Source organism: Vulpes vulpes, chromosome 15, assembly GCF_048418805.1.
Source record: "Vulpes vulpes isolate BD-2025 chromosome 15, VulVul3, whole genome shotgun sequence".
Classification (NCBI taxonomy): domain Eukaryota; kingdom Metazoa; phylum Chordata; class Mammalia; order Carnivora; family Canidae; genus Vulpes; species Vulpes vulpes.
Window position 1 is genome coordinate 71,054,876 of NC_132794.1, and position 13,087 is coordinate 71,067,962.

Consider the following 13,087-nt stretch of genomic DNA (forward strand, 5'->3'; position numbering starts at 1 on the left):
GGGCTAGAAATTTAACCCAGCTCTGCCTGGTGCCATGGGTGGGCTCCCACGTGTAAGGTGCACACAGAGCCACAGACCGAGGTGCTCTCTCAGGTCAGGACACTCCGGGGAGAGTTCTAGTCCTGCCTAGATTCCGACATGTCCACACTGCCAACTGCCTTCCTTTACCGGATGTCACTTCACGTCTCTGTGAAATGAAGACGGAACAATTTTAAAGCTCTTTCTAGATTTGCCACTCGTTGATTAAACACCCTTTAGCTAATGGAAAAAAATAATCAGAATTGAAGTCATGTGTTTGTTTCTTTCCAGTGTTCTACCTGGGAGCCACTCCAAATACTCGAGAACCCTTTGGCAAGTCCATTTGGGAGGCCATTCTTGATAGGACTAACTATTCCCAGGGAAACGGAGTCGCTGCCTCCGGCCCCATCCCACCTCTCTTGAACTTTGCACTCACGGTGATGAAAAATTAACTGGGCTAATGTCCTTCCAAGGACAACCTCTGCAAAAGCTGGCCTGGCTGGGGCCCAGGAGACCAGGCGCCAGAACAGAGTTCCTATCCATCCGGAGCCGCCCACCCATTCACCACCCAAAGTCAAAGGAGCACGCAGGATCCTCTTGGCACTGAGAGGATCTTGTCCTCAGCCATCCTGCTTGGTTGAAACTGGGACTTAGTCCCTCAATTCTTCTTGTGGAGAGACTAAGCCCAGAGGAGAAAGGACTAGTCCAGAAACGGCATTTGCTGGACTCACGTGGGTCCAGCCCTGTTTTTCTGCATGCACAGCTGTCCCTGTCACACGGATGACGGCATGCGAAGGAAGTGCAAGAAAGCATGGTTCAGCCACACTAACTAGCTGCTGACTAGTTATTTCCTCCCCTCGGGGAAAATGGGAGGGCCGAAAGAGGAGCTCTTCCCGTGCCATGATTTTAGAGGGTGAGGTATACACCAGGCCCTTCCACTACACTTAACTCTCTGACCTCTTTGGCTCCTTACCTCCGTGGTATAGATCATCTACCTCCCCCAGATGTGGCTCTGCCTCTGCAAAGTGACACACGTGCATTGTAGGAGAGCACTTTCAACGCTCTTTCTAGATTCACCACTCTGCACGATAACAACTGTTTGGTCCGTTCTTACAGCAGGGAGGAGATGCTCAACGAGGAGGAAGGGAGCCAGGATGGAAAGTCAGGTCAAGTCACTGATGGAGCCTGAGGTCCCCTTACTTATAGGACTGCCTCTCAGCAGCCCCACCTGCATGGTTTAATGCTCAGGTTAAAATTCATGTTTTACTAGGGGGTGAGGACTGCAGGGGCCCTTTCTCCCGGGCATACGCCTCCCATGCCTTGGTGCTTCTCTAGGCTGTGAGCTCCCTGAGGACAGGGGCCTTCACCTTCCTTTCCAGCCTTCCCAGAAATGACGGGGCGGGCTGCAACACAGAGACATCCCACAGATGCGTGTCTAACAGAACCGTTCTCGCTTAACCTCGCACCACTCTCCATGGCAGCAGAGGCGGCCCGGGGTGTGGTTCTAACCCTTCACAGCGCTCGACTGTTTGCAAAGCTTTTCACAGGAGATTCCCACATCTACCGCATGAGGTGGAGAGGAAAGCTATTTCTAGCCTTATTTGATAGGCGAGCAAACATTCCTTGTCCTGCCACAATAGTGCACCTGCATAAAGAACTTTTGTTTTGCAAAGAACTCTATCAGTGATGTCACCATTGCCTGCTAGCCCAATGCACAGGCAAGAATGTGGACTTCAGCTTCCCGGAGCACTGGGTTCAAATTCCAGCCACCAGCGTGTCCTCCCCACCCCCACCCCAGCAACCGGACTTGGAATCCTGAGTAAGTATTTCCACGCCTAGGTGCCTCACCTGTAAATGGGGCCATTCTGACGATTAAATCCCAGGGCAGCTTTTGGGTTACCTGGAATGAAGAAAGCCAGGGATACATGTTGATTGCTCTTTCCTTTTCCATGAAGGCTGGGAAGAAGGGAGTGAAACTTCACACTGGCTGCAGGTTACCCCAGGACTAGGCAGGAAAGGGACAGCCCCACTTGGGGTTCAGGGGTTTTCAGGGCCAGGCAGCAGGGGAGTTAGGAGAGGAGTGTGAAGAGCTCAGTCCCCAGGGGCAGCAGCGGACAGGCCCAGGGTGGGGTGGAGGCCATTCTCTCTAAGGCAGGGACCCCTGCAGCTACTGGGCTGATTTTGTGGATTGGGCCACACCTCACAGGGCTTTGTAACTCCCCACCCGCTAGCGGATAACGTCTTTCTCACTAGGAGGGTTTCCTGCTGTTAAAAACAAACAAAGGCGGTAGACACCCGGCTAGAGGCCTGGCAGGGGAGGGGCAACAGGATAAACGCCCAGAGGGTCTGGAGTAATTCCTGAAAGCAGCCGCGGGGTTCCAGCGCAGAAGCCCCCGATTTCTGCTGGTGGGGAGAAAAGCCCCAGGTGCCCCAATGTGCCGGCGTTTCTTTGCTTCCCTTCGGGCCTAAGTTTGCATACATAAAGCTCCCGAGGACTCCCCTTTGCCCCACTTTTTGCGAGTTCACAGCTATGGAAACAAAGCTCTCTCCCAGTTTGGGGGGTGTCGAATTTCGGATTTTTTTTTTGGGGGGGGAGGAGGTATCATAAGGTTGCAAACACCCAGTAATGTAATCTCCCCCCCTCCCCCAAGGTAAATTCTAAAGCGCCCCCCTTCCTTTCTTCCTGAACTCAACAGATGTCTTTGAGGCCCATTTTTCTGCCCGGGGACTTGATTCACAAAGGACCCCTGGCTCCGGCTAGTATTCCAAGGGGGAGTCTCTGGGGTCCCCACGTCCACACTTGGAAGAGCACCCCCCACCCCCATCCCAGTTCTCTCCTCCGCGCACAGGCTCGGGGGGCTCTCGGCCGGAGGGATCTCACCGAAGAGAGAATAAAACATAAAATAATAATAAAAAAAGCACCCCACGGCTCGCGGGTCTGCGGCGCCACCAAGGCCCCTGCGCGGGTCAGCGCGCGCGCATCCCAGAGCGCGCCCCGGCTTCCTGGGCCTCCGCCTTCCGCGCGCCCTTCCTCGGACGGGGGTCCTAGGGGTGCACCCCCCCCCCCGCCGGGGTCCGCCCGCCCGCCGCCGGGGTGGCTCTCCCGCCCGCCGCTGCAACCGGGCTTCCTGAGTGTGGGTGCCGGGAGCGCAGCGTGGACGCCGCCGCAGGACCCGGCCCTCCCCTCGCGCCGCCCGGTTCCCACGACTTCCTCCCGGCGCCCGGCGCCCTCGAGGCCCGCGCCGCGCGGGGTCCTGCGCGCACCAGCCAGCGCCGCCGCCGGCCCCGGGTCGCCCACGTGGGCGTGCTCCGCGCGGGGCGGGGGCAGGCCGGGCGCCCTCCCGGAGGCTGGGGTGGGCCGGGCGCCCGGGGGCGGAGGGGGCGGGGGCGGCGGGGGCGGCGGGGCGCGGGGGAGGAGGCGGGGAGCCCCGGCGGCGAGGGGGCGGTGACAGCGCCTGGAAAGGAGGCTGCACGCGGATTTGCATGAAACACAGACTGGGAGCGGGCGGGAGCGGGCGGGCGCGGGCGGGAGCGGGCGCGGGCGCGGGCGCGGGAGCGGGAGCGCGGCGCACGCCCCGGGCCGGCCCAGCGAGCGAGCGGGCGAGCCGGGAAGGCGGAGGGAAGCGGGCGGGCGAGGCGGAGGGATCTGCGCATCAAAGCGGGCGAGGCGAGCAAAGTTTGGCTGGGGGTTGGACTTTCCTTCCTGGAGGCGGCACCCAAACAGCTAACCCCGTGCGGAAACCCAAACTTTCTTCTGCCACTCGGAGTCTCGCGGCCGCCGCCTCCGCCCCGCGCTCGGGGCCTTCCCGACCCGGCGCCGCCGCCGCCGCCGCCGCCGCCGCCTCCGCCCGCCCCCCGCCGCCCTCCTTCCCGCCGCGGGAGCCGCTCGGGGGCGCAGGGCCGCGCGCCGAGCCCCGCTGGCTGCAGCGCCGCGGCCCGGCCGGGAGCTCGGGCAAGTCGGCCGGGAGTTGAGGCGAAGTTCGGGCGGCCGAGCTCCCGTCCGCGCCCAGCCCCGCCGGGGCGCCCCTCGCCGCCCGCGCGCCCTCCCCAGCCATGTCGTCCATCCTGCCCTTCACCCCCCCGATCGTGAAGCGCCTGCTGGGCTGGAAGAAGGGCGAGCAGAACGGGCAGGAGGAGAAGTGGTGCGAGAAGGCGGTCAAGAGTTTGGTCAAGAAGCTCAAGAAGACCGGGCAGCTGGACGAGCTGGAGAAGGCCATCACCACGCAGAACGTCAACACCAAGTGCATCACCATCCCCAGGTGGGGGCCCCAGCGACCCGGGGCGCGCCCGCCCGGTGCCCCCAGCGCGGCGGGGCGGGCGGGTGGGGTGGGAGCGAGAGGGCTGGTGCGCGCGCGTGTGCGTGTGTGTGCGCGTGTGTGTGTGCGTGTGCAAGGGGGCAGCGGGAGCGCGGTCCGGAAGGCGCTGAGCGGCGGGGGGGACCCCCACAAAACCGCCTCCGGACTTGCACACATTTCGGAGCCCGGCGCTTCCACGGGGCGCGCCCCCTCCCAGAGCGCACACTCGCCTTGCGCCTCCCGGGAAGGGGGGTGTCGCGGGACGCGGCCGCCCCCACCCCGGCGGCGCTGGGGCTGCGGGCTGGAAGTTGAGGCCCGCTTTGTTCGGCTCCGCGGGCCGGAGCCCCTCCTCCGCCGCCGCCTCCCCTCCGCCCCCGCGGCCCGCGCTCGTGGAGGTGGTGGTGTCTCTCCCTTTCTTCCCCTCGGGCCTGTCCCCCCACGCCTCTCCTCCGCAAACAGGAATGCAGTCCGTACAGCTGGGGCTGTGGGTGAGGCGCGGGAGCCCCGTGATTGACAGGTTCCTTCTGGGTTCTCTCTTTGCCTTCGGGATTAGCATTTTTATCGAGTATTTTTAGCCCCGGTTGTGCCCGCCGCCCGCCCCCTCCGCGCACACGCACTTTCGGTGCAGCGCGGTGCTTGCAGAGAGACCCGGGGCAGAGGTTAGGGTCCTCCCCCCTCCCCCGACGAGTGTGTGTGTGTGTATGTGTGTGTGCGCGCGCCCTGCTTTCAGCCTGAGATTGCGGCCAATGTAGGAGAGGCAGAGCTGATCAGATAGCAAAACGCACCCCAAAGTGGGCCTCGCATCGGCCCTCGCATTCCTGCAGAGCTCTCCTTCTCCAAGCGCTTTGCCATCTGTCTGGACCTCCTTTCTCCTTCGCATCGCGCTAGCTAGGTCAGGCGGGAGCTCACAGATGGCTGATGGAAGGGGTCAGTGACTTCTCTCCACTCCCCAGGGCCTTCTTTTAGTTGCGCTGCCCCTGGCTGGGAATTGGGGTGTGTGTGTGTGTGTGTGTGTGTGTGCACTTTAACCTCCTGTCTCTCCCTGTGGACCCCCTTTAAAGTCTGATTCTGCACCAAGGGAGTGTGTGTGTGTGTGTGTGTGTGTGTGTGGATCTGGGTGGGATGTCCTGGGGTCCCAGGCTGCAGAGTTAGGAGTAGAGGGTCTGCAGGGCATGAGCCCCATAAAGATGGTCCTCCTTGCTGCTGGGCCAGGAGTGGACTGCATCCTTGGCCACCTGCTCGGGGCAGCTGTACACGCCGTGTGAGGCAGGCACAAAGCAACATCTGTCCACAGGAACCCAGAACAGGCCTCCTCTGGAAATAAATGCCACATATGGTGGGAGTGCTGACTTAAAAAGTAATATATAGGTTTTTTTTTTTTTTTTTTTTTAACTGGGTGGATCCAGTCAATAAAGGCAAGGGAAGATGGTGTGTCGTCTGGGAAGTGCGCCCTGGGTGTGTGATCCGGAGCCAGAATTGACTTCAGAGGAGGTGGTGTGATGTGATGGGGTCGTGAGCCTTGGATTCTGGTCCCAGCTCGGGTTCTGAATCCTTCTTTATTCCTTTGGCTGGGGTGCGGGGGTAGGGTGAATGAGCGTCATACATCTCCTGTCTGGGGAGGGATGTGCAAAACGTGCCTTCTTACCTGTCAGGGTGCATTGAGGACAAGTGCTTTGTGCCTTGAAACAGAGAAAAAAAAAAAGAAAAAGAAAAAGGAAAGAAAAGGCATGAGTTATAAAATGAACAGCTGCATGAAGTGTTTTACAGTTTTCAGAGCACTTTCACATGGTTTTAATGAGATCAGGAAAGCAAGAAACTCCCGCCGACTAGATAAGGCCGTCAGACTTCAGATTTCTCTCCTTTTTTTTTTTTTAAAAGTGGAGAAAACTGAAGGAGGAGGGAGGTAAAAGGTTTGGCCCGGTGGACTTGGGACTCTGACCAGTTGCGCCCCTTTTCCTACTTCACACCGCTCTCTACTTCGAAAGTTCCAAATACATTCTTTGCTGAATGCTAGAGCACAGTTAGCTTGGGGTGGGGGCGGCTGTGGATGTTGGTTGGTTGGTTGGTTGGTTGGTAAGGTTGCTGATGATGTGTCTTTGGGTTGGTGACTGCTTGGGGGAGAGCCCTGGCTTTCCCTTGCCTTGGTAGGGCTTTGCCCTCTAGGTGAGCGTAGCTGTGGCCCTCCTTTCCCTCCTCCAAAGTCCTCCACAGCTTGAGGCATAGGAACGCTTTGGACACCTCTAAGAGTTCAAGCAAGCAGGTTCGATCCGGCCTTCTCATGACTCTGTTAGGAGTGGGGCATCTTTTCCACCTGCCTTGGCAGGGGCCTTATGTGAAGGTAGATTTTGTTTTTAATCTTTTCTCAGGGAAACCCAGTTGCTTGGGTGGATCCAGACAAAATGGATTTCCATCCCCGGATTTCGTGCCCACGCCTCTAGGTCACCTTGTCTCCCTTGGCAACGGCTGCCACTGTTTTGGTCGTGGGCAGAAAACTAAAGGCCACGTCTTGGGAAGGTGGCTAGCTGGCCTCCACGTCAGTGGTATCAGCATGTCTGCTCAGCCCCAAAGAGTGTGGTGGTGATGGTCATATTGTCTGCTCCCTCTGCACTACCTTTGTAACCAGGGCTTTGGGAAGTTGACGGAGGGAGATACTTAGCCTAGTTATCCCATGGGGTGTGGGGAGTTGGGTGGTTCAAACTGCCCTGGGGTTTCAGGAGACCTCAGTCTGGGGAGATTTGACAAGCGTGTTTTGGCTACGACGTAATCGTGATCAGCAGCAGCAACCCTTGGCAGTTGCGGCTGCATCCTCGGATCTTCCAGACTGCGTGCTTGCTTGGGTTACGCCGGCTCTAACCTGTCCCGGCAGTCAGGGGAGCTGGAGCGGTACAGGCTTCCCGGTCCCAAGAATGTAAAAGAGACCAGTGCCAAGGAAATGGTAAGAGCTTGATTTAGATACCCCAGCAGAGAGGCTATCAGGATACTCTGAGGTCTGGCGGTCGGGGCAGGACTTAGACAAGTTGTATAACAGCATCTTCCCCGTCACCGGCCTTGAGTATCGGAGTAAAGCAGCAGGCATCCTCCTGGCCAGTGAAGAATGGAGTCCCAGCATTTGCCTCGGAGAGGAAGAGAAGGCGTGTGCCTTCTGTGTCAGCAGTGAGGGGCCAGGCACGCTGCAACATTACGGTTTTGGTGGACACTGATAACTTGTGCTTCCACCGATGGGCTCCATGCCTTGGCCCAGTGGTTGGGAGCTGGAGCAGACCTCATGTCTGGTTCGTTTGGAAGGGAATTGGGGCTTTCTTGTGTCCAAGCACGTTCTCATGTCCACATCCAGAGGAAATGGGGGAATTGAACCCAACACCAGGTCTGACACCTGCCATCTCCTCTTCCTCAGTAAACTTGGCCTCTTAACACAGCCTCCTCCTGTTAAGTCACCTGGACTTTGCCAGGCTATTCTCACCCTAGGGGGAAAGGAAAAAGACCGTCATCCTTCAGACTCCTTTCTCAGACGTCTGGGGGCAGACCTCTTACCAGGGCTGCAGGAGTGGCTTCTTTAATACCTTGTTGACCTCACTATCTCCTGTCTACCTGCCTCTCTGATGGACGCTCAGAACACCATTGTGGTGTAGCCCGTTGTTAGCAAGCCCACCTCTGGCTGCCAGGGAGGTGGTCCATGCTCTCCTTTCTCTGGTTCCATACAGGGCTAGGAAGAGGAGGGGCCCGGACACCACAGTAGCTGACTCTGGGGCTGGCTCGAAGCTCTGGCTGGACCTAGATGCCACTTGATGTTCCCTTGACATTTGGAACCTTGGAACTTGCCGCTTGCACGCAGGAGTCGTATGTTTGGGCCAGTACGTGTTACAGACACCCCCTTGCTCCCGGTTCCTGATCAGATATCACAGGGTTGGATCTTGTTGATTCATTGATAATCCTTGGTCCCCTCCTAGGTCTGAGTCAATATTCCAGGCAAGGAGAGAGGATGCAGAGGTAAATTTGAGACAGCCCCTGCCTGTGAAGAGCTTCCACTTCAGTAATGGAAACCTTAATAAGGCATTATTTGAGGGTCTAACTGCTACTGCTTTTTTATTCCCACCCAACTGAAGAAAATGAGTTTTAGTATCGGGTGATTTGAGGGTGGGACTATAATGTGTCTTTTAAATGTTGTGGAAGTCACTGTTAGAAAACAGAATAATGGCAGCCATCTGTTGTCTCCAGAAAAAGCACAGGATTCAAGTCCTGGATCTTGCCATTTTTATATCCGGAGGGACTTAGAAGTTCCCCTTAATGTCTGCACCTGTGAATTCAGGATGCTATAAGGCCTGTGGAAATGTTTGGTCAACCCGGGAGTTTCACAGAAAGAAGGGTTAGGTTTTTAGCCTCCCGTGTTCATCACTCCTCTGTTACTGAATTGCTCACCCATTTGTTAAATATCTGCCACCACGAGCAAGGCAGGGCCCTGGCTCTCAGGGAGCTGCCTGTCTAGAGGGGGAGACAGACTTGGCCAGAGATACAAGAAATGAGCTGCTCCCGAAGGATGTAGGGACCCAGGGACATGGGGACAGACCGTTAATTCTGTGGGAGGAGGTGGGAAAAGGAGGGAGGAGTCAATGTGAGGAGTTATTATCCAAAGGAAGTTTCTGGACTACAAGGTGATCATGTGAGCTTTTGGGTACGTGGTGATACCAATCTACAAGAATGAGGGTGTCTTTTTTTTTTTTAAGATTTTATTTATTTATTTATGAGAGATACAGAGAGAGAGAGAGACAGAGGTAGAGACACAGGCAGAGGGAGAAGCAGGCTCCATGCAGGGAGCCCAACATGGGACTCGATCCCGGGTCTCCAGGATCAGGCCCTGGGCTGAAGGAGGCGCTAAACCACTGAGCCACCAGGGCTGCCTGATGAGGGTGTCTTTATTTTCTGTCTTTGGCTAAACTGAGTACTGTTATAAATAAGTGACATCATAGCATGCTCGGAAGGGCGAGTGACCTGCGTGCAGTGCAGTATTTACTCCGAGTACAGCGTTCTCTCTTTGAAGTAAAAAGTAATTTAGTATAGCAAACCTGAAATTCAGGTTTCCTGGGTGGGAGGAACAGTGACTTTAGGTATATTAGCTCAGAATGTAACAAAGAGTGTCAATAAAAACTGGATAACTTTTTGATGTGGATACTTAGAATTTCAGAATTTTGGTGTGACCTAGCCTTTCCATGTCCCTGGTTAACATTTGCTGAACTGAATCCTGTAAGCCTGAGTTTCTGCATGAACGGAAGAGCTTTGAATGGTATATTTTTAAAGGTCTTTGCAAGGATGTCAAGTTTTAAAGGACCGTTTTAATCACGGAGAAAAGTCAGCCAATACGGTAGTCATTTAGCTCTGATGAGAAATGCAAGAAGCTGTCGAAATGGAGAGAACGTGGCTCAAGCTTATCACATCAGGAATCCAATTAAAATGAGTTTTTGAAAAATAAATATTGGTTTAATAATGTAAACTTGTAATTGCTGTATTATTTTAATGGAAATAAAATTAACATGATTTAATGGACTGAGCAACCATTAATTTTCACTTGTTAATTTATTAGGGGATTTTAATGCCGTTTGATGTACAATACAGCCATTGTTCTGTGTGAGCTCCTTTATGAAATAAATAGGACCAAGCAGCTCTAGCTTGAAAAATTGAAATCGGACTTTATTCCCTCTACCTTCTTCTCCCATCTTCTTTATCCACTCCCCCCCCCCCCCCCGCCCCCCAGACTCTTATGCATGCTCTTAAGTTCTCTGCAGTGGCTGCAGCTTTCTCAATCAACAAGGCTCATGGTTAGTCTTAATTAACTTTTGTCCTTCTCTGCTTTGATGTATTGACCTATTAAAAAAAAAAACAAACAAACAAACAACAACTCTGCACCTTTCCCCAAATCCACATCTGATGGTATTAGTTGACTGGGAAGAGAAGTGCCCAGAAAGGCTGCTTCTGAAGGCAGCCTGCTGCTGAGCCTGCTGGGGCTGGGACGTTTACCACCCTTTGCAGACAGGAATGGCTGGTGTGCTGTTGGATGATAGTAGCTCCTCCCCAGAGAGGGCGGGCAGTCAGCTAGTGACCACTGAGAGGTTCCTGGTCCTGGAGCCTTCAATATCTCCACCTTCAAGCACAGTGGTTCCTGGAAACAGTTGGAAAAGGTTATTATTCACCCCACCCTGCAGAAATTTGGTCTCTAATTTTACTGTATGCCAAGTTTTAGAACAGAGATCTCCAGAGAACTTGTCCAGTCCATTTCTGTGCTGTCCTGCATCGTACCTACCCGGAGCCAAACCCTGTGCTAGGTGGCAGGGGTGATAGAGTGAGTAAGACCACACCATCCCTACCCTCTTGGAGCTTCTAGTCCACTGGCTGCCAACATGGGCTCTTTGGATAGGTAATAACGCTCTGTGTGTTCATCCTCTTGGATTTCTAAATGCTGTTTTCTTGATGCCAGGGGGCTGAATCCCTCCAGCTTTACAGGTTTTCTGACTCCTGACAATGGTAATTTGCGCGTGTGTGCGTGCGCAGGTGTGTGCGTGAGTGTGTAACATTATTCTTTGCTTTGATTTAATTAACAGTTTTAGAAATAACAAATCTGTAACACAAGTCACACTATCCGGTGTTGATTATCTGAGGCCTCAGCTGTAAGCAGCGGGCCTGCCACAGTGGCACACTGCTGCAGAATGTTTTGACAGAGAGACTCAGTTGAAAATGAAAACATCGTAGAAGCCTATTAATTAAGAAGTTTGGCTAATTCTGGACTAGGCTAAAGTTTGTTTAGCAGGCTTTTTCTCCCCATCAATGCCGTCAAAGAAAAATTCATTATAAACAAGGTTTTTGGGGTCATTTTGGAGGCAAGAGTCAGCAGACCTGGGTAAGTTCTAGACTTAGCTGTGTTTCTGATTAGCTGTGTGACCTGGGGCAAATCGCTTAACGTCTCTGGGCCTCAGATGTTCTCCGTTCATAGGTGAGCTAAGCCTTACTAGTGGGCCTTTCTAACTCTCAAGTGGTTTTCATGCAAACCATTTCAGAAGCTCCCCTTTGCACGCCTTCAGCTGAACAATACAGCCCAGGTCTTTCTTAATTATTAATGTCCTAAGACCCCATCAGTCTGGTGCCCATTAATTTATACAACTGAAAGTAATAAAGCTGTAATCCAGTCTTAATTTTGATTATGTTACCTCTCTCCCTACCCTCCCTCCTGCCCTCCCTCTTAACCCTGTGAGTCTACGTCAGTGAAATTTAACTACAAAGGAATGGAAAAATAACTGAATTCGAGGATAAAGACATGAAGGCTGCGTGTCTTGAGATGCAGCGAGCAATTTTTCTTCTTTTGTTGCTATTTTTGGCTATTCTCAGAGCAGGAAGTTTACTTACTCTAATGACCACAGACGCCTAAAAATGGTGAAATGTAAGAGGTAGGCATTATAAAGGATACCTGTGGAAAATGTTTGCTCATATGTCAGAGCCTACCCAGGAAGCCTCCTTTATTTATTTTTCAAGCATCTATATAAAGAAAGGCTCTACTTGATTTCGAAAGCGTTGTGCCTTTTGTTAGGCACCGTGGAGGTTACAAGTTTATACCCCAGCTAGGAAGTGAAAAATGAGTTTCCCCCGAAAAAGTACTTTTTTCTGTATCCCATGGCCCTGCGTGCTGATACTGAGCAAGTTTTTCTCCTACCACGTTGCTCTCGGTTGAGGATGAGAGAGAGTACTGCTTAGGACACCCTGGGTAAGGGTTTACCTTCGAAACCTCCAGAGCTGGAAATCTGGTTGCTTTTGCTGCTCAGTGTTGCATCACCGATTGCCAAGCCAAGTTGTAGCTCTGAGGTGTCACTTTTTTTTTTTTTTTCCTTTTAGACTGGACTCTTGAAAATAGTGATGCTTTTTGGGTGTGTGTTTTTTAAAGGTCTGTTTTTAAGCTGTCACAGCTCAAAAATGCCAAAAGGCATTTTTTCCTTAAAAAATCACCTCTGGGCTGAGCCCAAATGTGGAGTAATGGATCCAGAAAAGACTTTTTGAGGAGTTACAAGGGGCTGAAAGCAGGCACTGATGATGGAAATTGGGTTTTTCCTTTTGCTTCAAATCGTTCCTGTTGTAAAGTCTCTGTTAGCCTCGTTGAATTCAGACTCCAGGTGAGCCTTATGTCTCTGTGTGCCTGGGAGGGCAGGGTGAGTTGGTTGGTCCTGCTATCCCTTTAAATTTTGTGCATTGCCATTTATCTCTAACCAAACAGATTCTTAAAATATTACCTGGGGAGCAGGGGTGGGGGGGGATGCGGGGGTGGACAGGAAAAGCATGGTAATGAAGAGAGAGCAAAGGGCACTGGAGTCTGACAAACCTGGCCTGGGCCTGCCAGTTGCTGGCTCTGTGGCAACCCTGGGTACATTTGCTTCCATTTACTGAGCCCGTTTCCTTATCTTTGAAATGGGGATGGGACTGCTATAAATCAACCGAAATGAGATAACAGCGATCAAGCCAGTATTTGCAGCTCATGGCACATAGTAGGTGCTCAGGAAATACTCATCATTCCCTTTCGAGGCAATGTCAGTCGGTTTCCATTGGGGGCACCCCCCCCCCCCAGTTGCCCACAGAGCTCACCGTTTGGAGGACCTTGGTGTGGTGATGGAACCTACGTCCGGTGCACACCGAGAAACCCAGCCGTGCCACTTGTTGACTGAGGGCTGGGTGAGCTCCTGAAAGAGAAACAATTCATATTCTTGGGTGGCTCTGCCCTCCCTCTCCCCCTCTTGATTGTCATT

At 53.6% G+C, this 13,087-nt stretch overlaps 1 protein-coding gene across 1 annotated transcript in view; it reads left to right on the plus strand.

Moving 5' to 3' along the window:
- Positions 1 to 3,907: 3,907 nt before the first annotated feature.
- The window catches only part of SMAD3 (SMAD family member 3), a 118,231-nt gene continuing 109,051 nt past the window's right edge, over positions 3,908 to 13,087 (plus strand). The window contains exon 1 of the mRNA XM_026012119.2: positions 3,908 to 4,277. Within this exon, the coding sequence (XP_025867904.1) occupies positions 4,072 to 4,277 (206 nt within the window). The 5' untranslated portion in view covers positions 3,908 to 4,071. The remainder of the gene's footprint in view (positions 4,278 to 13,087) is intronic.